This window comes from Macrobrachium nipponense, chromosome 18 (genome assembly GCF_015104395.2).
Source record: "Macrobrachium nipponense isolate FS-2020 chromosome 18, ASM1510439v2, whole genome shotgun sequence".
NCBI classification, from domain to species: Eukaryota; Metazoa; Arthropoda; class Malacostraca; order Decapoda; family Palaemonidae; genus Macrobrachium; species Macrobrachium nipponense.
The window spans coordinates 79,419,226-79,447,201 of record NC_087211.1 but is presented as its reverse complement, the minus strand read 5'-3'; the positions used below and the strand labels follow the sequence as shown (position 1 = coordinate 79,447,201).

General features: G+C 46.9%; 1 protein-coding gene across 1 annotated transcript in view; it reads right to left on the bottom strand.

Moving 5' to 3' along the window:
- Nucleotides 1-27,730, bottom strand: part of LOC135197236 (probable tyrosyl-DNA phosphodiesterase) — a gene marked incomplete at its 5' end in the record, with an annotated part of 34,221 nt that extends 6,491 nt beyond the window's left edge. Inside the window, 7 exon segments of the mRNA XM_064224324.1 lie at nt 7,771-7,905; nt 24,714-24,864; nt 25,382-25,475; nt 25,943-26,083; nt 26,364-26,459; nt 27,031-27,126; nt 27,523-27,730. Of these exon segments, the coding sequence (XP_064080394.1) occupies nt 7,771-7,905; nt 24,714-24,864; nt 25,382-25,475; nt 25,943-26,083; nt 26,364-26,459; nt 27,031-27,126; nt 27,523-27,730 (921 nt within the window).
- Between the last annotated feature and the right edge of the window lie 246 nt (nt 27,731-27,976).

Genomic DNA, 27,976 nt, shown 5'->3' with positions numbered 1-27,976 from the left:
TTTAAAAAGACATGCTCATAAACCTCTCATTAAGATGTGACTGCCAAGCCTAAAATTATGTTTCATTACAACTTTTAATAAATACAGGATGTAAATGAGTAACAATATTTCCTGAGTAGTAAACAATTCTCATAATTACAGTATTTTGATTAACATTTTAGAATAAAAAAAAAATGCAATACAAATGGAGCAGTCCCAACCTCATTATTGACAGACACCTTCCAAGACAAGAGCCTCAGCAAATTATACATATATGTATACAAATTGTAGATAAACAGTTATGCTAATTTTCTTAAAAAACAGGCTTTTCAAATTTCAATCCTAAAACTGTAGTTCAAATTCCTCTTTCTGAATCAAAACAATTACATACATGCACAGGGCTACGTATATCTAAAGCATCAAAAGGCAAATGTTCCTGAAATCAGAAATGAAGGGTAAATATGACAATTTGTCCAAAATTGCATTTTTCCTAACTATACAAACCTGAGGTCCTTTTACACATAGTCCCACCTCATGCCACCCCTCACTCTGCAGTTTTTGCTTGGGCCAAAAGCAAAAGTGATTTGTTTACCTCCCAGTCGCGCGCGCGCGCCTGTCGGACAAGCAGTTAACTACCGAACCCCTTGTTCGAAAGCTTACGACCTATCCAGCTGCCGCTAGTACCTTCCTATTGTAAAAGGACCTCAGGTTTGTATAGTTAGGAAAAATGCAATTTTGGACAAATTGTCATTTGTTCCGACACGGCATACAAACCTTCGGTCCTTTTACAATAGGAAGACTCACTTCTTGGTGGGAGGAATCTGAGTCTTTTGTGAACAGACTGGTGTTCGCCCAACCTTGGAATGCCTCCCTGGTCGTAAGAGCGAGGGATCCAAGCCTCCTGTCCGATTGATCGGGGTGTGCACCGCAGGATCAATGGTCAGACCTCTGGACCGAGTACTAAGAGAGAGGCAAGCGTATCTCTTCGTACCAGCAAACAAGAACAAGTTCCTATTTGCAAGAGGCAACATAAAGTTATGGTTTGTCTCTTGTTGGCATCCACTTCCCCCCCCTTGTAGGAGGAAGTGGTGGATATTCGCTCCCATCCCTAGTGAAAGGGATAGGATGGGGCTCTGTCGAGTAGCTCACCGGCATCTCATCCTTATCCAGCAAGGTGATGACCGTATCCCTCTACCCACAGGTAGAGGGGGAGAAAAAGATATGAAGAGAAGCCAGTCACTCTCTCATTCACATTATTCTATTCTTACAGTCACACCAGGACTCGATGCTGTTCAGCCTGCTAGGGTCTGGGTTAGCTACACAACGTGTTGAGCAGCCACCACGGGTCCCAAGGAAAACGATCCAAGGACCTGTGGGCAATATCCAAAAGGTAGAAGGAGGTGCCAGTGGTCTGGTTGTACCAGACCCCTGCCTTCAGTACCTGCGCCACGGAGAAGTTCTTGTGTAACTCGAGGGAGTGTACTTCTAGGTCATCTTGGTGCTGACGAAGAGTCTTCAACACTCAGCCTGGGATGTCGAGTTTCTTCAGAAAGCGCGGTCGCGCTTTCACAGGACAAAGCAGCATCTCCTTCGCATCGAAGGCGGTGAAGTCCATTAGGGAGGGGATTGTGAAGGACTCTAACCGATCGTCAGGAACCGAAGGGTTCAGAGTCTTCGCTACGAATTCGGTACGAAATCGAGCGTCACGAATCCCCATCCCCTGGATGCTTGACTTCGCAGGAAAAGTCATGCCAATTACCTCAGAGGAAAAGAAGGGAATGGTCGTATGACCTATCCCTCTTCTCGACTTCGGTGGATGTCCTGTACCCATACTGGTCTATCCGTCTGCAGCGAAGTTGTTCTTCTCGGTAGTGGATAGGACACCGACACTCAATGGTGGGTGTCGATGGTATGGGTACTGTGACAAGCCGTTAGGACGAAGAAAAGACTGTTATGGAACAACCGAACTAAGTCCACAGCGAAGTTCGTAACAGACTTGGGCGCTCTGACAGCTGCCGACTGACTGCGGTCGGTAGGAGGCAAGTTGTCCAAGCACCCGAGCAAGTCACGTGACCTTCGCCTTAAAAGGGTTATGCCAAGAGATTAAACAAATAATTTGTTTGTCACCGATGCCAGAAGGCAAGGTGATGACTCTCTTAAGGCATGTGCCCAACAGGCGAAAGTCAATTGCCTTCTAGAGACCGAGGTCCCTGATGGCAAGATATCTCATAGTATAGTTGATTCTCGGCTAAGGAGAAACAACACTATGTGTCGTTGAAGACGAAGGTGTACAGAAAATGCAACCTACGTCTTCACAGCTGAACCGAGAGAAGGATTCTCAAGATTCTGAACCTGTGCTACAAAGACTGAGAACGCTAACCGCTATTCATTGCTGTCCGGTGAGGATCGTAGTTGCAATAAAAGCGGAGCGCTTTTCAGTAATGAAGACAGGGAAATACTGCCTGAAGAACTGCTTCTCATGGGCTGAACATTTGGAAGTAGAGCTGTCAGGTCGGAGAGTAGGCGATGTCTTCTGACATATCTGTTAATTTGGGGCGAGCAATGAATAATTGCACACCTACGAATACGAGATATTTTGAAGACAAACTCAGATGTCTGCAAAAATCATTCGCATTATCGCGGTGCGATGCAGCGGGAGACTAGTACAGACTTCTGTTACCGTGCGGTAAACAGAAAGATGAAAGAGTCCAAGAGATATCTCTGTTGAAAATTCTCGCAATGTCGAAGGCGATGAAATCGAGCGTCACAGCAGTAGATGGTCCTTCATTATTGCGAGAATCCCCGTTAATCAGAGACCTAAGTCCATGATTGTTGGGCAGAGATACGGTTCGGTAGTCAATCAAACCAGGGGAGAGAGAGACGTAACCGACCGTGCATCTCCGAGACCTATCTGATACTGAGCCGCTATCAGGCAGTTCAATACGCAGTAGCTCTCGGTGACTCGTCATCCTGAGTTGCCAGGTAATCCATTATTCCACGAAGGAATGCGTTCGGCTAGAACCATCGAGCATAAAGAATACGCTCGAGCAATTATATTTAAACGAAACGGATTTCGGTAAATACAAAAGCTGATTTGGTGTTGTCATGACAATACCAAGTATCTAAAATCGAAACTGATAACTGCTGGGAGGTTGCAGGCAACCCCGAGTTGCAGTTCAATTAAGATACAATTCGTCTCGGTCACAAACCGTAGAGTTAACTACGGTATGCGCCTACCCCCCGGACAATTCAACTGTTAAAAGAATCATGTCGCGAGGGTAATATACGTAGTATATTTGTAGGTTCTGTACCACGACCTCCATCCTAAATTCTTTTCCTCTCGAGGAATGAGAATAAGGATTGGAGAGTCGACCGCCTTCGTTCTCTAGTCAAGAGAGTGAAGGAGAAGTCTTTCCCAAAGGAAAAGCTTCAATGGTGAACAGAATACCGAAGACGATAGTTCAAGCCAAACTGGAAGTTCCCGTCCGTTCTTCTCTATTCCAGGTTAATCGCCTACTGTGAGATACTCTTCTTTCAGCAGCAGTCTTCTTCCAAATGCTAGAAATTACAGGAATTCGAGCTTAAGCGAGGTTCCCGATTATCGTGTAACAATTATCGGGGATTCTCGCTCACTTTGGACCGTGGTCTCGCCTAAGTGTTTGGAGATCGTAAAAAACTCGAACACTCTGAGTGCGCTAGAAATTCCGTAGAATTCTAAGCACTCTGCGAAACCCCCCACCGAATTCGTCAAACGATATCGGCTGGTGGTCCTCCCGATTCCCGTAGAAATTGAGAAAGGGGCAGGATCCCTCCTCAACGACCGGGGCTTACGTCAGGTAGGACCCGAAGGTCCCCCCGGTAGCGCAGCCCCTAACGTGGGATCTTAAAGAGAAATATCTGTAGGATCCCTCCCCTTTCCCTCGTAGCCGTAAGGAGAGAGGGAATGGGGGAGGAATTGAATACTGGCTCGCCTTCCCAGCGGAACTAGCAGTTGGAGAAGAAAAGGAGCAGCCATCGCCTTACGGCGATGGCCTCTCAGAGCCTGGGAAAACGTATCGTCAGGAGAAACGTTTTCCCCGAGGAGGGTTACGAACTCATACTGTAGGTAAGGGTCTGCCGCCACTGTGAACGTCGTCTGGGTGGGGCTGATCGACACCTGACAGGAGAGAGCCGATACCGTCCTCCGACTCATTCCAGTCCTCGTCGAGGTCGAAACCTCAGGAGGACCTAAGGGGTATTCAAATACGGTGTCCGAAGACACGTAGAAACGCCTCTGTCGCAGTAGAGGAGGTGAAGTAGCTTGTTCGACCGGCCAGAACTGAGAGCGCCTTCCTGGTTCAACACAGTCGGCAAGCTCCGATCGCGGCAGACCCACCGTCGATTTGGGTTCCCTCTCGGGCCCCAAAACGACTCGAGCCGAGACGTGGCTCTGCTGGTGGGAGCGGCGATCCTTCCCCGAGGTCGTTGTGCTGACGAATCAGCGCCATAACCTCGGCAAAGTTCCTCTGGATCTCGGAAGTCACAGCATCTTGCAGAGTAGGACCGTTAAGCCCTTCGAACTAAGAGCAATATTCCGAGAACCTTCCTCCTAAGAAGGGGAACAGCGACAGCCCTCTCGGTCTTCTCCATCCACTTGCGCATACGTCCTGGCCGGTCCAAGAAACCGTGCCCTGGCACGTAGGGCGTCGTGGTGGGATCATGAGGGGCGCACCCCTCACGATCACTCCTCAATACCTCGCTCCTCCCGGTGTAACCCGAGGAGGTTGAAGGTAGGGGAGAGGCAGACCTGACGCTCCCTCCTCGCTCGCTGGCAGAACCAGCAGGCTTGGAGGGCTGCAGGCGATCGTCAACCGCGGTGGCGATCGAGCTGCAGGCCTGGTCGAACCGTCTCGCTGTGGAGAACGGCTGGACTGAGCACAGCGGCCCCGATCTCGAGTGTCAGAAGAGCTGGTGCTGGTTGCCGTACCCGATCGCTCTCTGTGAGAGCGACGGTCAGGCGACCTGCAGGCTCCACTGTCACAGTGAGACCGGTGCTTGTCCTCACGGCACGTCACGTCGCTGGTTCCAGCCGTGGCTGGCACCGGCGAACAGGAGGACCTCTTCCCAGCCTCAGCCCGTGGCCGGTCGTGGACCGTCACGTCCCCGGGTAGCCAGCTGGTCGCCGCGAGAGCGAGAGCTGGTCTGGTGAGAGTCGCGTGAGCGGCTGTCACCAGTCTTCCGCCCCGTGCCGTGAACCTGACGCTGAGCGGACTCAGAGGTCTGGTTCCTGGCTGCACGGTCGCTGGTAGGCGACCGTACACTCGGTACCTCCCGCGAACGAGAGGCCGAGACGGACCCTGATGCAGTGGCAGAAACCACTGACACCAGGCGAGGAAGTAGCCGGTGTTAGCCGGTACCCCTCTGGTCCCCGTAGTCCTCTTTCTTCCTGTGCGAAGAAGAGACGGGCCCCCGCTCCCGAAGAGCAGGAGGACCAGCGGAAGGAACCTCCCAGTCCCCACCGAGGTGAGGACGGGTTCCGGTCCCAGAAGCTCCCGAGGGAGGGAGTTCTTAGGAGGGAGGAGGCAACCTTCTTCTTCCTCGGCTGTGAAGCCTTAGAAGTCGAAGGGGAAGAGGCGGCAGCCGACGACGATGAAGAAGATGAAGACGACGACGACGACACCTTCCTCCTCTTCTTCGTCAGCTTCCTCAGGACAGACGTAAGATCTGCTATCCAGGGCGGAGCCGGGGCTGCTGTAGCCGAAGCCACAGGGCCCGGACGCACCTGTACAGACAGACCAAAGTCTGGGGTAGTACCACCACGAACAGGGACGACGTCAGCAGGTATGGGCATCTCAGGAACAGCAGGTCACGAGCCAGCACAGCATCGGTAGGGACAGCCAGCGCAGCAACGGCAGGGACAGCCAGCGCAGCAGCAGGCAGGACAGCCACGCAGCAACTGCTATGGACAAGTCAGCCCAGAATCGGCAGGTACGGCAGGCAGCACCGGAAACACAGGAAGTGGAGCAGCAGCCAGCAACATCCTGGTACCGGCGGCAGGTCCAGGGGCGAGCTCTAGGGCAGCGGAAGTGTGGTCGCGGCAGCGCGGCAACCACGAGCGGCGGCGGCACGCCCCCCTCTCGGTACGGCGAACGGCACTTCACAACGGCTGTAGGCAAGACTGTTACCACGTGAGGCGAGTACCACCAGGTGAGGAGGGACGTCGTCACCTGGAGCGTGGTCACCACTCCATGGGTGACCGCAGTAGGCCCAGACATAGAACCGCAGCCCCTGGACACTAGTACGCCCTGCAAATGGAAGGACGCCCATACCTCACCAAGGTCCACCCTCGTGGCAGTAGCACCTGCGGAAATAACAGTAGTAGCATTAGTGGGGGGGGAAGTCCCCTCTGCGCGGGGGGGTGAGCCCCTCTCCGAAAGAGTGGAAGACCCCGAATACAATTGTACATCGGGCACCGAGCGCCCTCCCCCGCGCTCGACGGATCGGGCGAGGAGAAGAACGCAGATAACCTCCCCCCCCCCAAGGGGAAGGGCCATCTGTGGGAGCAGAGCGGGGGTGGGGGGGGGTGGGGGGGTTCTCGTTCCCCACCCCCAGCACAGCACCCATGTACCCAACAAGAATAATAAGAGCCGGAGAGCAATCGTGCCCTCGGCCCGAATGCAAGGGCATAAGGATCAATTCCCTGACTGAGCGGAACTTGAACCAAATAAATATTGATGCAATCAATAATAAAAGGAATAAAATGAAAAAGAATCTTGCATTACGATTCACTTCACAATGAATAAGGGCTCGGAGAGAGCGCATTTGCGCCCTCGGTACCGAGCACAAGGGTAAAAGGATCCATTCCCGATTATGAATGGAAACCTTGATCCATAATGAATTGATGCAATCAAAATATATATGAAAATGAAAAGAATACTGCGCTTGCGATTTCACTTCATACAAATAAATGGGGAAGGATCAATTCCCTGGGAAATAGCGGAAACATTGATCCAAGTAAACAATGCAATCTCAATAAAATATGAAAATGAAAAAGAACTGCACTTGCGATTTCACTTCATTCAAATAAAAAGGGTAAGGAAGGATCAATTTCCGGGTAACAGCTCGGAAACTGATCCAAAAATGGAGTATTATGCCTACAATCAAAACATTAATATATATGAAAAAATTTGGGAAAAACGAATACTGTACTTGCGATTCCACTTCCATACAGAATAAGTTTTCGTGCCGAGCGCATTCGCTCGGCAACGAGCATACAGGTCAAAAAAATATATAAATGAAAAGAGCACTTACTTACGATTTTCATCTACACATTTCCAACCAAAATATACGCTCGGAGCGAGCGCTCTCCCGCCCTCGGCACCGAGCATACACAATACGAGGATCATTTCTGGGAAAATGAATTCCCGCACTTACGCCCTTCAGTCCCGGCACTCGGGTAATCGGAGGGCGTGGTGAAACCAAGATCCTTTAATTCACAATTGAATTCAATGGAAATAAATATGAAATGATTGTACTTGCAATTCAGTTTCACTAGATAAATAGAAAAAGAAAAACACAACCATGCGAAAGCAACGACGATGAAGCGGGCAGAGCGCGATGATACACGTCCACACGCCAGCAGGCCGAAAGCAAAAGAGATTTGTTTACCTCCCAGTCGCGCGCGCGCGCCTGTCGGACAAGCAGTTAACTACCGAACCCCTTGTTCGAAAGCTTACGACCTATCCAGCTGCCGCTAGTACCTTCCTATTGTAAAAGGACCGAAGGTTTGTATGCCGTGTCGGAACAACTTACCTTTGTGCATGTTACTCTTTCGTATTCTTTTGGATCTCCCTCCATCTGCCCATACATGACCAGCAGTGGCTTTTTATCCACTTTGCAAGACCGATAATTCTTCATCAGAAAGTTCAGGTCAACCATGAAGTTCAGCTGGAAATTTAAGTACTAAATATTTTGGTCCACAAAGCAGTGCAATATCTATATAAATACATACGTATACAGCACCTTATTTTGAATATAAACAATGCATGCTTATAAATAATGGAATAGAGTACAAAATTTAGGCCATAGGCCAGGCACTGGGACCTATAAGGACATTTAGCACTGAAAGGGAAATTGAGAGTAAAAAAGGTTTTAAAGGTGTAACAGGAGGAAAACCTCAAAGCAGTTCCACTATGAAACAAGTGTTAAGAGAGAGTGGAGAGTAAGATGGAAGATAATATGAATGATGGTACAGTAAAAGGAATGGAAAAGCTTGCAGCTAAGGACTGAAGGGATGCTGCAAAGAACCTCAAGTTATGCCTACAGTGTACTAATGGCATTAGCCTCCTATGGGGACTAGTAAATAACAGGTACTATACTTGCAGTATATAACTATTATTTTATTAATAATGGTGGCTTACAGTTTCATAACTTTCTCTACTGGTGCGTTCTTATTCATTCCACTGGCAAAATATATGAAGGCACACACACTATCAAAAAAGATGACAATTTGTCCAAAATTGCATTTTTTTCCTAACTATACAAACCTGAGGTCCTTTTACAATAGGAAGGTACTAGCGGCAGCTGGATAGGTCGTAAGCTTTCGAACAAGGGGTTCGGTAGTTAACTGCTTGTCCGACAGGCGCGCGCGCGCGACTGGTAGGTAAACAAATCACTTTTGCTTTTGGCCCAAGCAAAAACTGCAGAGTGAGGGGTGGCATGAGGTGGGGCTATGTGTAAAAGGACCTCAGGTTTGTATAGTTAGGAAAAATGCAATTTTGGACAAATTGTCATTTGTTCCGACACGGCATACAAAACCTTCGGTCCTTTTACAATCGGGGGGGGAGGAACCCCACTCACTTGGTGGGTGGAATCTGAGTCTTTTGTGAACAGACTGGTGTTCGCCCAACCTTGGAAGCCTCCCTGGTCGTAAGAGCGAGGGAGGGATCCAAGCCATCTGTCCGATTGATCGGGGTGTGCACCGCAGGATCAATGGTCAGACCTCTGGACCGAGTACTAAGAGAGAGGCAAGCGTATCTCTTCGTACCAGCAAACAAGAACAAGTTCCTATTTGCAAGAGGCAACAATGTTATGGTTTGTCTCTTGTTGGCTTCCACTTCCCCCCCCTTGTAGGAGGAAGTGGTGGATATTCGCTCCCATCCCTAGTGAAAGGGATAGGATGGGGCTCTGTCGAGTAGCTCACCGGCATCTCGTCCTTATCCAGCAAGGTGATGACCGTATCCCTTCTACCCACAGGTAGAGGGGTTGGTAGAAAAAGATAGGAAGAGAAGCCAGTCACTCTCTCATTCACTTATCTATTCTTACAGTCACACCAGGACTCGATGCTGTTCAGCCTGCTAGGGTCTGGGTTAGCTAGACAACGTGTTGAGCAGCCACCACGGGTCCTAAGGAAAACGATCCAAGGACCTGTGGGCAATATCCAAAAGGTAGAAGGAGGTGCCAGTGGTCTGGTTGTACCATACCCAGGGCCCCTGCCTTCAGCCTGCGCCAGGGAGAAGTTCTGTGTAACTCGAGGGAGTGTACTTCTAGGTCATCTTGGTGCTGACGAAGAGTCTTCAACACTCCGCCTGGGATGTCGAGTTTCTTCAGAAAGCGCGGTCGCGCTTTCACAGGACAAAGCAGCATCTCCTTCGCATCGAAGGCGTTGAAGCCCATTAGGGAGGGGATTGTGAAGGACTCTAACCGATCGTCAGGAACCGAAGGGTTCAGAGTCTTCGCTACGAATTCGGTACGAAATCGAGCGTCACGAATCCCCATCCCCTGGATGCTTGACTTCGCAGGCAAAGTCATGCAATTACCTCAGAGGAAAAGAAGGGAATTGTCGTATGACCTATCCCTCTTCTCGACTTCGGTGATGTCCTGTACCCATACTGGTCTATCCGTCTGCAGCGAAGTTGTTCTCGGTAGTGGATAGGCCACCGACACTCAATGGTGGGTGTCGATGGTATGGGTACTGTGACAAGCCGTTAGGACGAAGAAAAGATTGTTATGGAACAACCGAACTAAGTCCACAGCGAAGTTTCGTAACAGACTTGGGCGCTTAGACAGCTGCCTACTGGGACCTGCGTTCGTAGGGAGGCAAGTTGTCCAAGCACCCGAGCAAGTCACGTGACCTTCGCCTTAACAGGGTTATGCCAAGAGACTAAACAAATAATTTGTTCGTCACCGATGCCAGAAGGCAAGGTGAATGACTCTCTTAAGGCATGTGCCCAACAGGCGAAAGTCAATTGCCTTCTAGAGACCGAGGTCCTTGATGGCAAGATATCTCATAGTATAGTTGATTCTCGGGTAAGGAGAAACAACACTATGTGACGTTGAAGACGAAGGTGTACAGAAAATGCAACCTACTTCTTCACAGCTGAACCGAGAGAAGGATTTCTCAAGATTCTGAACCTGTGCTACAAAGACTGAGAAGCTAACCGCTATTGATTGCTGTCGGTGAGGAATCGTAGTTTGCAATAAAGCGGAGCGCTTCCAGTAATGAAGACAGGGAACTACTGCCTGAAGAACTGCTTCATGGGCTGAACATTTGGAAGTAGAGCTGTAGGTCGGAGAGTAGGCGATGTCTTCTGACATATCTGTTAATTCGGGGCGAGCAATGAAATTGCACACCTACGAATACGAGATATTTTGAAGACAAACTCAGATGTCTGCAAAAATCATTCGCATTATCGCAGTGCGATGCAGCGGTGACTAGTACAGACTTCTGTTACCGTGCGGTAAACAGAAGATGACAGAGTCCAAGAGATATCTCTGTTGAAAATTCTCGCAATGTCGAAGGCGATGAAATCGAGCGTCACAGCAGTAGATGGTCCTTCATTATTGCGAGAATCCCCGTTAATCAGAGACCTAAGTCCATGATTGTTGGGCAGAGATACGGTTCGGTAGTCAATCCAACCAGGGGAGAGAGAGACGTAACCGACCGTGCATCTCCGAGACCTAGCTGATACTGAGCCGCTATCAGGCAGTTCAATACGCAGTAGCTCTCGGTGACTCGTCATCCTGAGTTGCCAGGTAATCCATTATTCCACGAAGGAATACGTTCGGCTAGAACCATCGAGCATAAAGAATAGCTCGAGCAATTATAATTAACCGAAACGGTTTCTCGGTAAATACAAAAGCTGATTTGGTGTTGTCATGACAATACCAAGTATCTAAAATCGAAAATGATAACTGCTGGGAGGTTGCAGGCAACCCCGAGTTGCAGTTCAATTAAGATACAATTCGTCTCGGTCACAAACCGTAGAGTTAACTACGGTATGCGCCTACCCCACGGACAATTCAACTGTTAAAGAATCATGTCGCGAGGGTAATATACGTAGTATATTTGTAGGTTCTGTACCACGACCTCCATCCTAAATTCTTTTCCCTCGAGGAATGAGAATAAGGATTGGAGATCGACCGCCTTCGTTCTCTTATTCAAGAGAGTGAAGGAGAAGTCTTTCCCAAAGGAAAGCTTCAATGGTGAACAGAATACCGAAGACGATAGTTCAAGCCAAATGGAAGGTCCCGTCCGTTCTTCTCTATTCCAGGTTAAGCGCCTACTGTGAGTACTCTTCTTTCAGCAGCGGTCTTCCTTCCAAATGCTAGAAATTATTCACAGGAATTCGCGCATTAAGCGCGGTTCCCGATTATCGTGGTAACAATTATCGGGTGTTCTTTCGCTCACTTTGGACCGTGGTCTCGCCTGAGTGTTTGGAGATCGTAAAAAACTCGAACACTCTGAGTGCGCTAGAAATTCCGTAGAATTCTAAGCACTCTGCGAAACCCCCACCGAATTCGTCAGACGATATCGGCTGGTGGTCCTCTCGATTCCCGTAGAAATCGAGAAAGGGGAAACAGGATCCCTCCTCAATGAACGGGGCTTACGTCAGGTAGGACCCGAAGGTCCCCCCCCGGTAGAGCGCAGCCCGTAACGTGGGATCTTACAGAGAAATCTCTGTAGGATCCCTCCCCTTTCCCTCGTAGAACGTAAGGAGAGAGGGAATGGGGGAGGAATTGGATTACTGGGCTCGCCTTCCCAGCGGATCTAGCAGTTGGAGAAGGGAAAAGGAGCAGCCATGCCTTACGGCGGATGGCCTCTCAGAGCCTGGGAAAACGTATCGTCAGGAGAAAACGTTTTCCCGAGAGGGTTACGAAACTCATACTGTAGTAAGTGTCTGCCGCCACTGTGAACGTCGTCTGGGTGGGGCTGATCGACACCTGACAGTAGAGAGCCGATACCGCTCAGATCATTCCAGTCCTCGTCGAGGTCGAAACCTCAGGGAGGACCGAAGGGGTATTTAAATACGGTGTCCGAAGACACGTATAAACGCCTCTGTCGCAGTAGAGGAGGTGAAGTAGCTTGTTCGACCGTCCAGAACTGAGAGAGCCTTCTTGTCCGGAGACGAGAGACTACCTGGTTCAACACAGTCGGCAAGCTCCGATCGCGGCCGACCCACCGTCGATCTGGGTTCCCTCTCGGGCCCCAAAACGACTCGAGCCGAGACGTGGCTCTGCTGGTGGGAGCGGCGATCCTTCGAGTCACAGCATCTTGCAGAGTGGGACCGTTAAGCCTTCGAAACAAGAGCATATTCCGAGAACCTTCCTCTAAGAAGGCCTGAAGGGGGAACAGCGACAGCCCTCTCGGTCTTCCCCATCCACTTGCGCATACGTCCTGGCCGGTCCAAGAACCGTGCCTGGCACGTAGGGCGTCGTGGTGGGATCATGAGGGGCGCACCCCTCACGATCACTCCTCAATACCTCGCTCCATCCCGGGTGTAACCCGAGGAGGTTGAAGGTACGGGGAGAGGCAGACTGACGCTCCCTCGTCGCTCGCTGGCAGAACCAGCAGGCTTGGAGGGCTGCAGGCGATGGTCAACCCGCGGTGACGATCGAGCTGCAGGCCTGGTCGAACCGTCTCGCTTTGGTGGAGAAACGGATGGACTGAGGCACAGCTCCCCGCGATCTCGAGTGTCAGAAGAGCTGGTGCTGTTTTGCCGTTCCCAATCGCTCTCTGTGAGAGCGACGGTCAGGCGACCTGCAGGCTCCACTGCCGCAGTGAGACCGGTGCTTGTCCTCACGGCACGTCACGTCGCTGGTTCAGCCGTGGCTGGCACCGGACGAACGGGAGGACCTCTTCCCAGCCTCAGCCCGTGGTCGGTCGTGGACCGTCACGGTCCCCGGGTAGCCAGCTGTTCACCGCGAGAGTGAGAGCTGGTCTGGTGAGATCGCATGAGCGGCTGTCACCAGTCTTCCGCCGCCCCGTGCCGTGAACCTGACGCTGAGCGGACTCAGAGGTCTGGTTCCTGGCTGCACGGTCGTGGTAGGCGACCGTACACTCGGTACCTCCCCGCGAACGAGAGGCCGAGACGGACCCTGATGCAGTGGCAGAACCACTGACACCATGGCGAGGAAGTACCGGTGTTAGCCGGTACCCCTCTGGTCCCCGTAGTCTTCTTCCTTGCGGAAGAAGAGACGGGCCCCGCTCCCGAAGGTAGCAGGAGGACCAGCGGAAGGAACCCTCCCGTCCCACCGAGGTGAGACGGGTCCCGAGAAGCTCCCGAGGGAGACTTCTTAGGAGGGGAGGAGGCGACACTTCTTCTCGGCTGTAAAGCCTTAGAAGTCGAAGGGGAAGAGGCGGCGGCCGACGACGATGAAGAAGATGAAGACGACGACCACGACACCTTCCTCCTCTTCTTCGTCAGCTTCCTCAGGACAGACGTAAGATCTGCTATCCAGGGCGGAGCCGGGGCTGCTGTAGCCGAAGCCACAGGGCCCGGTACGCACCTGTACAGACAGACCAAAGTCTGGGGTAGTACCACCACGACAGGGACGACATCAGCAGGTATGGCATCCAGGAACAGCAGGCACGGCCAGCACATCATCGGTAGGGACAGCCAGCGCAGCAACGGCAGGAACAGCCAGCGCAGCAACGGCAGGGCCAGCCAGCGCAGCAACTGCATGGACAGTCAGCCCAGAATCGGCAGGTACGGCAGGCAGCACCGGAAACACAGGAAGTGGAGCAGCAGCCAGCAACATCCTGGTACCGGCGGCAGGTCCAGGGGCGAGTTCTAGGGCAGCGGAAGTGTGGTCGCTGCAGCGCGGCAACCACGAGCGGCGGCGGCACGCCCCCCACTCTCGGCACGCGAACGGCACTTCACAGCGGCTGTAGGCAAGACTGTTACCACGTGAGGCGAGTACACCAGTGAGAGGGACGTCGTCACCTGGTTGCGTGGTCACCACTCCATGGGTGACCGCAGTAGGCCCCAGACATAGAACCGCAGCCCCTGGACACCAGCACGCTCTGCAATTGGAAGGACGCCCATACCTCACCAAGGTCCACCCTCGTGGCAGTAGCACCTGCGGAAATAATAGTAGTAGCGATTAATGGGGGGGAAATCCCCTCGTGCGGGGGTTTGATCCCTCCCGAACGAGTGGAAGACCCTAATACAATTGTACATCGGGCACCCGAGCGCCCTCCCCCGCGCTCGACGGATCGGGCGAGGAGAAGAACGCGATAACCTCCCCCCCCCAAGGGGAAGAGTCATCTGTGGGAACTGAGCGGGGGGGGTCTCGTTCCCCACCCCCGCACAGTCCCCATGTACCCAACAACAATAAGAGCCCTAGAGCAATCGTGCCATCGGCACGAATACAAGGCATAAGGATCAATTCCCTGACTGAGCGGCGAACCTTGAACCAAATAAAATTGATGCAATCAATAATAAGGAACAAAATGAAAATGCATCTTGCAAAACGATTCACTTCACAATGAATAAGGGCTCGGATCGAGCGCATTTGCGCCCTCAGGTACCGAGCGCAAGGGTGAAAGGTTTCATTCCTTACCTTTATGGATCAAGGTTCTGGAAACCTTGATCCATAATGAAATGATGCAATCAACAAATATATGAAAATGAAAAGACTACTGCGCTTGCGATTTCACTTCATACAAATAAAAAAGGGGAAGGATCAATTCCCGTGAATAGCGGAACATGATCCAGTCAAACAATGCAATCTCAATAAAAAAATGAAAATGAAAAAGAACTGCACTTGCGATTTCACTTCATTCAAATTAAAAAGGGGGAAGGATCAATCTCCGGGCAAGCTCGGAAACTGATCCAAAATGAGTATTGCTACAATAAAAAATAATATATAAAGAAAATGAAAAAGAATACTGTACTTGCGATTCCACTTTCATACTGAATAAGTTTCCGTGCCGAGCGCATTCGTTCGGCAACGGGCATACAGGTCAAAAAATATAAATGAAAAAGAGCACTTACTTACGATTTTCATCACACATTTCCAACCCAATATACGCTCGGAGCGAGCGCTCCCGCCCTCGGCACCGAGCATACACAATACGAGGATCATTCTGGGAAACGATTCCGCAATTACGCCCTTCAGTACCCGGTCACTCGGGTAATCAGAGGCGTGTGAACCAAGATCCTTTAATTCACAATTGAATTCAATGAAATGATTGTACTTACAATTCAGTTTCACTAGATACATAGAAAAAGAAAAAAACAATCATGCGAAAGCAAACGACGATGAAGCGGGCAGAGAGCGATGATACACGTCCACACGCCAGCAGGCCGAAAGCAAAAGTGGTTTGTTTACCTACAGTCGCGCGCGCGCTGTCGGACAAGCAGTTAACTACCGAAACCCCCTTGTTCGAAAGCTTACGACCTATCCAGCTGCCGCTAGTACCTTCCTATTGTAAAAGGACCGAAGGTTTGTATGCCGTGTCGGAACAATGGGGTTTTTAATAAATGCTAGTATCCTTAATTATTTATATATGCTAGACTGGCCATAACAGTGTCGTATAAACTGAAAACTGAATCCCCCGAGTCTTCCTCTCTAGTGAATAAACCTCACTGAATGGATTTCCCTCACTAACAAATTTCACAGCTACTCTGAAAGCAAGAACAAATGAGTTTGCATTCTGGGAACAATACAGTAGTACCTCAAGATACGAAATTAATCCGTTCCGAGGCGCCCTTCGTATCATGAGTTTTTTGTATCCTGGCCCACATTTTACATATAAAATGGCTAATCCGTTCCAGGCCCTCCAAAAACACCCCAGTAAATTTCATAATAAAGCTAAATTGACCTATAAACAATGAAATACTACAACAATTTGGACCATTCAATACGTAACTTAATAATAAAAATGCAAAACCTGTAAATATGAAATTTTCATTATTAAAATGAAGTTTTATTGTATACTTACCGAACAATTATAGAGCCGTGATTTCCACGAGCGGCAGGATACTAAATTCAAATTTAGCGCGTCGGCGTCGCCAACACTGGTGGTGATGACGTCATCTCCCATCCACTCCGCGGGAGAACCAGGTACAACTGCCCAGTGAATCCAATTCTTTCTGGCCCTTGTCCGTCCACCTAAGGGGAGGAGGTGGGTATAATCATAATTGTTCGGTAAGTATACAATAAAACTTCATTTTAATAATGAAAATTTCATTTTTATTGTAGTGTCTTACCGAACAATTATAGAGCTGATTACACATTCATGGGAAGGTGGGATTCAGTGGACCACTAGTATTTTTAAATGGTTACATTTTATTGCAATACCAGTAAACACTCAAGGTGTCTGTTGTACCTTACCTTGTAAGCGAGCTACAGCAGACTGTTACTGCCTCTGGTCGGTGCTCTTCTTACTATTGTAGAGGAATTGGGAATTTGACCAAAGTTAGCCTCTACAGGAGTGGAATCCTTCGTAGTTCAAGCGAGTCAAGGCTGACTGACGGAGGATAGTAACAACAAAGATTGCCCTTGCCCTGGGCTAAGACCAGAAATTCAATCATACAAAACATTTGTCACCAACACCAGATTTAAAAACATATATACCCAACCATTGTAAAATCTGACCTAACAGACTGGTGAGTATCCCAGGTACTCAGTACCCCCAGCTTCCCTTGAACTCGACAACCTATTCAAGGTGAAAAGTTAGCATAGAGGTGACGACCCCTGTGCCGTTTCTCCCAACACCATGCCAGAAACCGCCACCCGGACCTAACGTTTTACAATTCTCGAAACCGTTTCTATCTCTTTGAGATAATGACTCGCAAAAACCGAATTCGATCTCCAGAAACGTGCTCTGAAGAATCGAAGCTAAAGATAAATTCTTTCTGAATGCTAAAGAAGTTGCCACTGCTCTAACCTCGTGAGCTTGACTCTCAGAACGGAAAGATTGTCGTTCTCGGACTGCGAGAGCTTCCCTGATAAGCTCTCTAATAAAGAACGATATAGCATTCTTAGAAAGAGGACGAGAGGGATTTTGAACCGAGGTCCAGAGCTTAGAAGATTGTCCTCTAATACCCTTAGTGGCAAACGATACTGCTTAATAGCCCTGACTGGACATAGAGCCTTTCTTCTCCTCATGTCCCACCAAATCAGATAAGTTCCTTACCACAAAACTCCTTCGGCCAAGGATTATAAGGATCTCATTTTTGGTAGAAATGGTCAAAAGATACCGAAGATACAGCATTGCCTTGAGAGAAACCGACTCTTTTGTCTATAGCGTGCAATTCGCTGACACGCTTAGCAGAAGCTAGTGCAATAAGAAAAAGTGCCTTCTTAGTCAAGTTCCTGAGTGAAGCCGACTTCAAAGGCTCAAACGGTGGCCCCATGAGGAACTTAAGCACCACATCTAAGTTCCAAGTCACTGTATCTTGCGGGAGCTTAGTGGTTTCGAAAGACCTAATGAGGTCCGACAGATCTGAATTGGAGGAAATATCCAAACCTCGATGTCGAAAAACCGAAGAGAGCATGGCTCTATATCCTCTGATCGTCGAAGGAGCCAGTTTTCTTAGAAGTTTCCTAAGAATAAAGAAGGAAAATCTGCTATTTCTGTTAAAGAGGTCGCAGAAGTAGAGACTTTAGCACTTCTACACCACTCTCTGAAGATTCTCCACTTCCCTTGATAGAGTTTGTTAAGACTCTCTCCTACCACGAGCGATAGCTTCTGCAGCTCTTCTTGAAAATCCTTTCGCTCTGACAAGATTCTGGACAGTCTGAACCCTGTCAGAGCTAGAGCGGACAAGTTTTGGTGGAACTCTTGAAGTGCGGTTGTTTGAGAAGCCACTTCTCTGGAGGAAGAAGCCTGGGGAAGTCTACTAACAACTGGAGAAGGTCCGGGAACCACTCTTTCCTGGGCCAAAAGGGAGCGATTAACGTTAAGTGTTACATTGCTGTGCGACAATGAACTTGTTCAGCACCTCTCTTAGTTAGACCGAACGGAGGGAATGCATAAGCTTCCAGACCCGACCAATCCAACAGCATTGCGTCCACCGACCAAGCTAGAGGATCTGGGACTGGAGAACAAAAGAGAGGAAGACGGTTGTTGTTCCTTGATGTCGCGAACAGGTCTATTGACGGTCGTCCCCAAAGGCGCCCAAGTTTCTGACAAATCGTTGTTGTCCAAAGTCCACTCCAGAGGGTAACACTTGCTGTTGACGACTTAACTCGTCCGCCAGAACGTTCATCTTTCCCGGAACAAATCTCGGGACTAGCTGAACCTTCGCTTCGTTTGACCACAGGAGGAGATCCTTGGTCTACTTCGTACAGAGAGAAAGACTGAGTCCCCCCCACCCCCCCCCTTGTTTCCGCACGTACGAGAGAGCCGTGGAGTTGTCGGAATGCACTGCCACTACTCGACCTTCTACTAAACTCCGAAACTGTCTGAGCCCCAAGAAAATTGCTAAACAGTTCCTTTACATTTATGTGGAACTTCTTCTCCTTCTCCGACAAGCTCCTGAAGTCCGTTGATTTCCCAGTAGGGCTCCCAACCTGTGTCCGATGCGTCGGAAAAGAACTGTAGGTTCGGGAGGATGGTCGTAAATCTAACCCTTCTTCCAACCTTGCTCGAGAGAGCCACCACCTTAGGTCCTCTTTTATTTGATCTGTGACAGGAAAGGTAATCGAGTCTGGTTGTGTCTTCCGCACCAAGAGGCTCTCAGGAAAAACTGCAGAGGTCTCATGTGCAGTCTTCCAACGTCACAAATTTCTCCACTGACGTCATTTGCCCAGGAGCCTCATCCACTGATTGCAGAACTTACCTTTTTGTCCAAGAACTCTGAACTGTCTCCAGACAGCCTTGAACCCTCTTCGGGGACAGAAAAGCTCGAAAAAACTTGAGCATTCAGAATCAATCCCCAAATAAAAGGGGATGCTCTGAGATGGAACCAACTGGGACTTCTGTTTGTTTGACCAGAATTCCTAACTTTCTGGCAAGATCCAGAGTTGTTCCAAGGTCCTTCATGCACCGACTCTCTGATTCCGACCGGAGAAGCCAATCGTCCAGATAGAGGGAGATTCTTACTCCTAATGTGCAGCCAGCTTCCTATCGGGGATAGAACCCTGGTGAAAACTTGAGGAGCGGTCGCTAGTCCGAAGCAAAGCGCCCGAAACTGAAACACCTTGCCTTCGAACATGAACCTCAGGTACTTCCGAGATTCGCGATGTATCGGAATGTGAAAATAAGCGTCTTGCATGTCCAGAGAGACCATCCAATTTTCCCCCTGTCTGATGGACTCCAGAAACCGACCGAGTGGTCTCCATATGAAATTTTGTTTTCTGGACATGCAAGTTCAGGGCGCTCACATCCAAAACCGGCCTCCAGCCCCCTGATGACTTGGGAACTACGAAAAGGCGATTGTAAAAGCCTGGAGGAAAATCCCTTCTATCTGTTCTATCGCTTCTTTGAGAACAAGCGCTTCCACTTCTGCGGCTAGCGCCAGAAATTTGTCTGAGCCCGGAGAGTATGCCTGGAATGGAATTGGCACAGGTGAGAGCGAGGGAGGTGAAACGAGAGGAATACGATAGCCGAACTTGAGTACTTGCACTACCCAGGCTTCTGCTCCTCTGTTTTCCCATTCCTCCCAAACATAGCCAGCTTGGCTCCCACCGGTGCATGAAGAACCGAGCTTTCATTTGGAAGGTTTGTTAACCTTGGCCGAGGCCTTAGACTGAGGTCGCCAATTCGACTTCGGCCGAAAGAAGCGCTTGGGTTTTCTCCCTCGAAAAGGCACTTGGGCCAGAGGAGAAACCGAAGGAACAGTCTCCACAGGAGCTTTAGGTCTCTTAGTATACTGTGCCAGTTAAATCCGAAGGTAGATTTCTTATCTAGCGCAGACGAAATTGACAACACTACATCGTCTGGAAAGAGGTTATCTTTCACAAACGGAGCAAACAATAGAGCAGACCTTTGCTGGGAAGTAACCCTTTTAGAAGCAAAGGAGCACCAAAGTTGCCTTTTCTTAAGGGTACCAAAGGCGATGAGCGAAGCTAACTCATCACATCCATCCCTAATGGATTTGTCCGCACAGGACAGAACACCAATCCAATCCTCCGCTAACTCCTGAGAAAGAGAAGGACAATCTTCGATCTTGGCCGCTAAAGCGCCAATAGTCCAATCAAGGAAGCTAAAGACTTCCAAAAGTTTAAATTGATTCCTTACAACGTGGTCCAACTCAGGCGCTGTAAAGAAAACTTTCGCTGCGGCGAAAGCAGATCTTCTAGAGGAGTCGATTAAACTGGAGAAGTCTCCCTGGGAGGAGGCAGAAACTCCCAGAGAAGGAGCTTCCCAGTTACATAAAACCTATACCTCTTACGAAGCAACTTAGAGGGAGGGTAAGCAAAAAGAGCCTTCCCTAAGACTCTTTTCATAGACCATCCATTTCTCACGTCTCTTTCAACGAATGTCTAACCGCTTTAGATAGAACAAGTTTTTGGGAGGAGAGGGTCTGAAGTTTTCCTCCTCATCAAAAAGTCGAAGTTGGGGAGCGAGGAGCCGCTTTCTCAAAATAATCTGGATAAGATACCAGAAGAAATCTAAGGAGACGTGAATAACACGAGAGGTGATGAGAATCCTCCTCCTCTACTTCTTCTTCATTCTCCGATACCGCCGAAGAAGTAGACGGAACTACAACCGGATCTGAAGGTTTCGAACCACCCTTGGACTCATTCATCCAGTTGGTTAACATCTCTAACTGCTTGCGCAAAGGCGCCAGAGACGAATCAAAAACAGTTAACGTAGGCTTGGAAGAGCCTAAATGTTCAGCAGGAGGCGGAAAAACTACTTGCGCCTCGCTCTGAGCCGCCGAAATTCGAGGCGAAACAGGCGTCATTCAGGCGTAACAGACGAAAAAAGCGCCTAAAGAAACACCCTTAGCTGCTAGCTACAGCGCTAAAACCACAATCTCTACTAGTAGATGGACGACAAAAAGGCACAGATTGAGGCGACGAACGAGCCGCTAACGGCGGCGCGCAACCCTACTCTCAGGCCTCCTTATACCGCTTGACTGGAGGAGGCGAAGAATCGGCGCCTGAACGCCTCTTTAAGGGACGCGAACGGGCGAATCTCGCCAAGAGCGCCGCGCGACCGGAGACGAATCGCTTGAATCATTCGAAAGGCGTCTGACCGCAACACCTTTCCAACGCTTAACCGAGCCCTGTTGAAGCGCAACAGGCTCAACAAGAGAGGCGCCTGTCTGTGGGCAAATCCCGATCGACTCCCTTGGACTTCCGGTATGTCTTCTCCCCGGTGCGGCGGAGCTGGACAGTGACCTTTGTCTAGGAGAACGTGTCAGGACAGACAGACGCACCCTCAAACTACACTCTTACTGAACCGCTTTCTCCAAAAACGTCTCAACTGAATTACCAAGTTGCAAAACCGTATTCGCTAGTACCGAAAATTTCTGATCTAACCTCGATTCCAGACTGGCAATGGTGTCGGAAGAAACTACACGGGAAGCCGGAGAAGTGGGATTAGTAGGAGGAATAGGAGGTGTAGTTAAAGGAGACATAACAATTTGAGGAGAAACAGAAGGAACAGAAGCATCGCAAGACGAAGCAGAGCTAAGTCTACTTTCCCTAAGCGCTGCTTTTCTAATTCTGTCTTTAGCTAATTTCTCCGAGTATGAACTAAAAAACTTCCATTGAGAATCAGTCCAATCACTACACTCGTTACATGTTCGATCTGCTGAACAAACCTGTCCCCTACACTTAACACATTTAGTGTGAGAATCATATTCTAACTTGGATAATCTAGTTTTACATCCTGAGATGCAAAACCTAACTCCCGACGGACTAGAATCCGACATGGCAACGCCTAAATAAAAGGCAAATAACAACAACCGCCAAAAAAGAGTACTTCACCAATTCCGAAGATCAATTCCACAAGAAAAAAAGCGAAGCAAAGTCATCCAACCGCACCGACCACCGATGTTCACCGGACGCCGGCAGGAAAAGAATTGGATTCACCTGGGCAGTTGTACCTGGTTCTCCCGCGAGTGGAGGGAGATGACGTCATCACCACCAGTGTTGGCGACGCAACGCGCTAAATTTGAATTTAGTATCCTGCCGCTCGTGGAAATCACGGCTCTATAATTGTTCGGTAAGACACTACAATAAAAAAAGTGTATATTAGTGTACAAGAAATATTATTACTGTAACGTAAAATGTGGAAGCTACCTTTCGAGTGAGGCTATCTCCGAAAGTGGCGGCAGAGGAGGAGGAGGACAAACGGCAGATACGTACACTAAACTTTACGAAACACATAAAAAAAATGTCAGAAAAACAAACTAAACTTTACAAAACACATTAACAAAACTGAAACACTTAACTTTACAAAAAACTTAAAATAAAATTTATTTTGTCTTTTTTTGATTTTTACATTTCTTTTTACTTTTTTATACTTTACGTAATTTCAATTTCTTCACCACTGAATGGATGCCAGTCCGTTTACGGAATTTTTCGAACCACACCATGAGAAGCCTTGAACTCTGGGGTTGCCGTTGATTTGGTACCCCTCTTCCGCCGACTCGTCTTCGGTTTGGGCAATCAAATCGCCGAAAATAGTGCTGGCCTTCTGGCAGATTGCCGTCTCGTTATCGTGTATCGCCATCGATTTCTTTGCCTCGATCCATACAAGAAGCAGCCTTTCCATTTCATTATGCACATGGCTCCTCTTGTTGGACAAAATAGTCACGCCCTTGGAAGGTGTAGCTGCTTTGATGGCTTCCTTCTGCTTAAGGATGGTGCCTATCGTTCACGGATTTCAGCCGTATTCCTTAGCGATCACACTCAACCGCAAGCCAGCTTCATACTTTTTTATTATCTCCATTTTTGTCTCCATAGAAAGCATTCTCTTCTTTCTGTGAACTTCAGCAACTTTCTTGGGACCCATGACTAATATGTACTGTACGTAATTAAGTTACGTATGTAGTACGTTTACTAATTAGGTTCTCACAACACGATAAAGTAGCACAACGAAATCACTAACAAATTTACGATATTAAACGAAATCATTGGACCGAACGAATGCCGCATGCGTAGGATAAAGCTTCGGGTGCGAAGTGGCCGAGCGAAGGTACGCCACCACGTAAGATGCATGCTGGGAGGGATGCTGTCCAATAGGAGAGGATCTCATGGCTTGGCTAGCATCAGGAACCAATGGGAGAGCAGGAGGATGGTGGCGAGTCTACTAGAACTAAGATGGCGGCGCGCGGCGAGTTTTGTTTTCAAAATTGTTATAAGGGCGAATCTCGGACTTTCAGAAACCTTTCGTATCTTGAAAACTTTTCGTATGTAGAGCAGTAAAATTTTTCGCGTCAGTTTTCGTATCTCGAGTTTTTCGTAAGTTGAGCCTTTCGTATCTCGAGGTACCACTGTACTCTAAATGTACTATTTATCAATATAATGTACAACCTCTTGCTGTGCTTATTTGGTCATTCAATGGATGGAAGGTGATACAAATCTAGATTGACAAAGCTGCCATTATAAGAAACTTCAAGACTTCATAAAAAATGTGATGTGTTACTAAAGAACAAATACGTATCCATCACTTGAACAAACATAAGATGGTTACCAAATGAACAGATGGGATCCTTGTTACATCCCACTTTTTCATTATCATCACATTTGACAGCTGACAATGATGTAGCAAATAAAAAGAGCAGGAAATAGAAAGAAAGTTATCCTGTTATATAACATTAAAAATGCTAAATACAGAAAAAATGCCAATTTTTTTCATCAATTTGTACTTTTTCTATGCATACAAACCTATGCTTTCATAAACTGCCACTGCTAAAATTTGTTGACTAAAAAAGGCTGAAAAATTTCTGAAATATTACTGAAGGAATTGGAAGGCTGCATTAACAGCACTTAATCCCAGATAGAAATGATGAACAACCAATCTCCAGGAGCAATAAAGTAGTGGAGATTCCCTTCACACTGAACAAGAACTGAAAATAGAGTTTACAGTAGCTGATGGAGGCATATCCCAAAAACAATAATTATTAAATTCTCGAATCATTATAATAGGCCATCAGAATGGAATATAGGTAATACAAATATAAATGAATGAATGAAAATGAGGGACAAATAACACAATCTAGAAATGATGCAATGTTATAGGAGCAGCTCAAAATATGTCTGCAAACAACAGTCACATGGAAGAATTATTCCATGTAGGACAATGAAGCATGATCTCGGTATACTGTACAAAGTGGAATCTTGGTCTTTCAAGATTTATCAGGTTAGTGCAGCTGATAAGCAGCTGAATATGTTATTGTTATAATACAATTAAGTTTGTTCATACTTACCTGGCAGATATATATATAGCTGACTTCGGAGAATACAGCTATATATATATCTGTCAGGTAAGTTTCATGAACAAAACGGCTATTTACTATTATAGGGTTGGTAATGAACAGAACTCTAAAAAAGATTTTTAGTACCTGAGCAGATTCTACAATTTTCCCCAACTCTGGATTGAGAAGGTCAGGAAAAACTAATGCCAGCGGATCATCATGTGTGCTTTTAACAGAATACGTCTTGTTTAAAAATAGATTGAACGGTGCGCTGGCCGAAAGACGAACTGGAAAAGGTCTGAAAAGACAAAATCTGTTATGTGGCAGAAGAGATGAAGTCTGTTATTAATCTGATCTATTTTTACTTGAGGCTTTGCAACTGCCTGTGATATGGATTCACTTCTCATATGATTACTAAAATTAACAATTCAAATTTCTGATGTATACACAACCATAATTCATAGTAAATTGGTGGCCAGTCAACTGTCCAGGCAGGGGAGGACCGAGCTAAAAGAAAAATTTCACTTTTGCTATCATATAATTTTGCTAAAAAAAGAAAAAAAAAACTAACACCACTTGTGCTTATATTTATAGGGGGTACAAGGAACTAGAAAATATTAATATTGTATTGTATAGCAAAGCCCCACAAGCACTGCCGACAAAGCAAACATCTAAGTAAGTACATACCTTACCGAGATGATAACAAAATGGACAGGATTATATGCCACTACTCTTGTATAGCTATTAGGAAAGACTTACCTGTCACACACAAAATCTAGGTGCATAAAGCTTGAACACAATATAAAACTTCATACCTTTTCTTGATATTAGCATCCTGTCCTGCCACTTCATTCGAGGATGTCTTTTGTCGTTTGGCAGGAGACTGAAAGTCGCTCGATCCTCCGAAATCTTCGTGAAAAAGACAAAATCACTAATCAATGAATACCAGTAACATATCTTTTTTATAAAAAAAATTAAAAATAATAATGATTACCCTAAGTAAGCTTCAAATTAAGGTACTGAGAATAAAAGATCATGTAAGGTAATGAATTTAAAGCTTATTCATAATCTCCCCAATTCTGGCTGCAATTAGTGCCAAATTTAGTAACAAAATGGACAAGGGTAATTCCTCATCCTACACATTTAAAATAAGATGATACAAAATGTACGAAATGCTTGAAACTTTTACAGTTCCATATACTATGTGTGGTATGCAGAAATTACTTTTTACACGAGCAGCCGAATTTCACATAGGCCCTTTGCACCACATGCCACTGGGGATGATAATAATAATGATGATCTGATTACACACTTAAGGCCAATAATAAGTTTTTATACTTCAAACAACAACACCGATAACACTGTACAAATATTACCTGAATTTGTGTTAGCCGGATTATCTTCTAAATGAGGATGATAAAATTCTTCTAAATGCCACGGGTTCTTGCGATAGCATGCTGCACCAAACTTGCATACTGGTTTCTTCTTAGCAGAATTTTGATTCTTTGAAGTGTTCTCTACAAAAAATGAGAACTTACTAAATACATCACACTCATTAACCTCTTCCAAAATCAAAGAAAAAACTTGAATACACAATCAACTAACTGATGAAATCAAATGGGTTAGTATAAAATTTTGCTTCAAGAGCAAATCAACTTGCGATCTCTGTCACCCCAGTAAAATTTCATGATAATCTAATGGAATTAAAATAAAAAAGTATAAAATAACAACATGGATACAAATGAAAACAAACCTCACAAAGAACAGTAATTACATGAGCACACAAAGTTTACTTACCTGTATCAGTTGTAGACGAGCTCGACTGGGAAGCTTCTATTTTCTTATCCCCGCCAATTCCACCATCATCGCTGCTACCACTAGACAAGGGGGGACCTTTGCAAAAACAAAAATCAATACTTTTTACATGTCTTATTAATATCTACCCTAAAAGTTCCTGTTTTGAATATATATGCAAAAAGTTTTAGAAACAAAGATTATCACTTCAGAATAATTTGCATTTTTTCTCAACATATATACCTAGTCTTTCACATAGATATACTAATTTCAGCAAAACAGGGTCTGCTCATTGAAGCTTGCTAACAAGAACATCTTATTGCCCCTTCTGGTATTTTAAAGAAATTTTGGAACTAGTTGAATGGCTCCATAGGTAGTTTCCTAACCATAAGGAAATTTCATCCTATTCCTGGATGACTCAAGCCTAAATATAATCAGTGATTTGGGGAACTGCCATAAAATTTAGGAAGTGTCACAAAATAATTTTTCAACAATACCTCATAAAAAAACATTTCCTAGTCACAGAAAAAGTTAGTTCACTCCTTATATACATGACACAATGTAAGAGCAATACAAGGTTTTAACAAAATTGTCATGATCTGTGTTCATAGAGGAAGTGTAAATGGAATGATGAAATGCCCTCAGCAAGATTTTACAAAGAGCCACTTACCAACTTGTGGTTTAGAGTTTCTAACTGGGGTATCCTCTTTTTCCTTGCCATCTGCTTCATTTGCTTCATCTTCATCAGATGAAGAAAACTGATGAACTGTGAGTGAAGAAAATAAGCAAGTCACCATAACAAACCCAGCTTCATTAAGATCATTATACAGTACTACTGCACTTTAATGAGACCACTGAATCACACAGCTACACTCTCAAAGATCTTGGCAAAAGGATCTAATTTTATGTGAGAACTGAAAGTGGAACGTGGTAAGGCTGGAGAAGGTGACTCATGAAGTGAGAAGAGACTAGTATAGGAAACTGATGAAAAGTAGAAGCCAGAAAGCACAGCGCACAGCAGCTGGGGCTAAAGGACATTACAAAGAACCTTGATGCCTTTTGGATTAGATTCCATTACACCAACTCCAGCCGTTAACATGAGAATCAAAGATGGAAAAAATCTTTTTGCCGTTAAGCAGTAACTGAACATGTATCGCAGTACCTTTATGTAATTCTGCTACATCTTCAGATTTATCCACTCGCATCTCAGTGTTATGCAATCTGCTTCCATCATTGTCAATAACGACACAATCTTCATCGGTCACTTCATCTTCACTTTCTGACAGTTCATGAGACTGAGAGGCCAACTGCTGAGCAAAAGCAGCGTCTTGTTTCTCTTGTATGTTAACTTTTCTGTCTTCTTCATCAAACTGGAAATTAAAGGATAAAATGTACAAAACAAGTAATGTAGCTAAATGTGCTGCTCATTTGATTTAGGCGTATAAACATTAGCAAGTGAATTCCAAACCACATCAAGAGTGAACTTCTATCAGAAATACACATCTCTCACACCTGAATGGAATGCCTAAGAATCGAACTCGCAGCCACTGAGGTGGTACGCCAACACCATACCAACCACACCACTGAGGCACTCACAAAGTGAATGGTACTAAAGT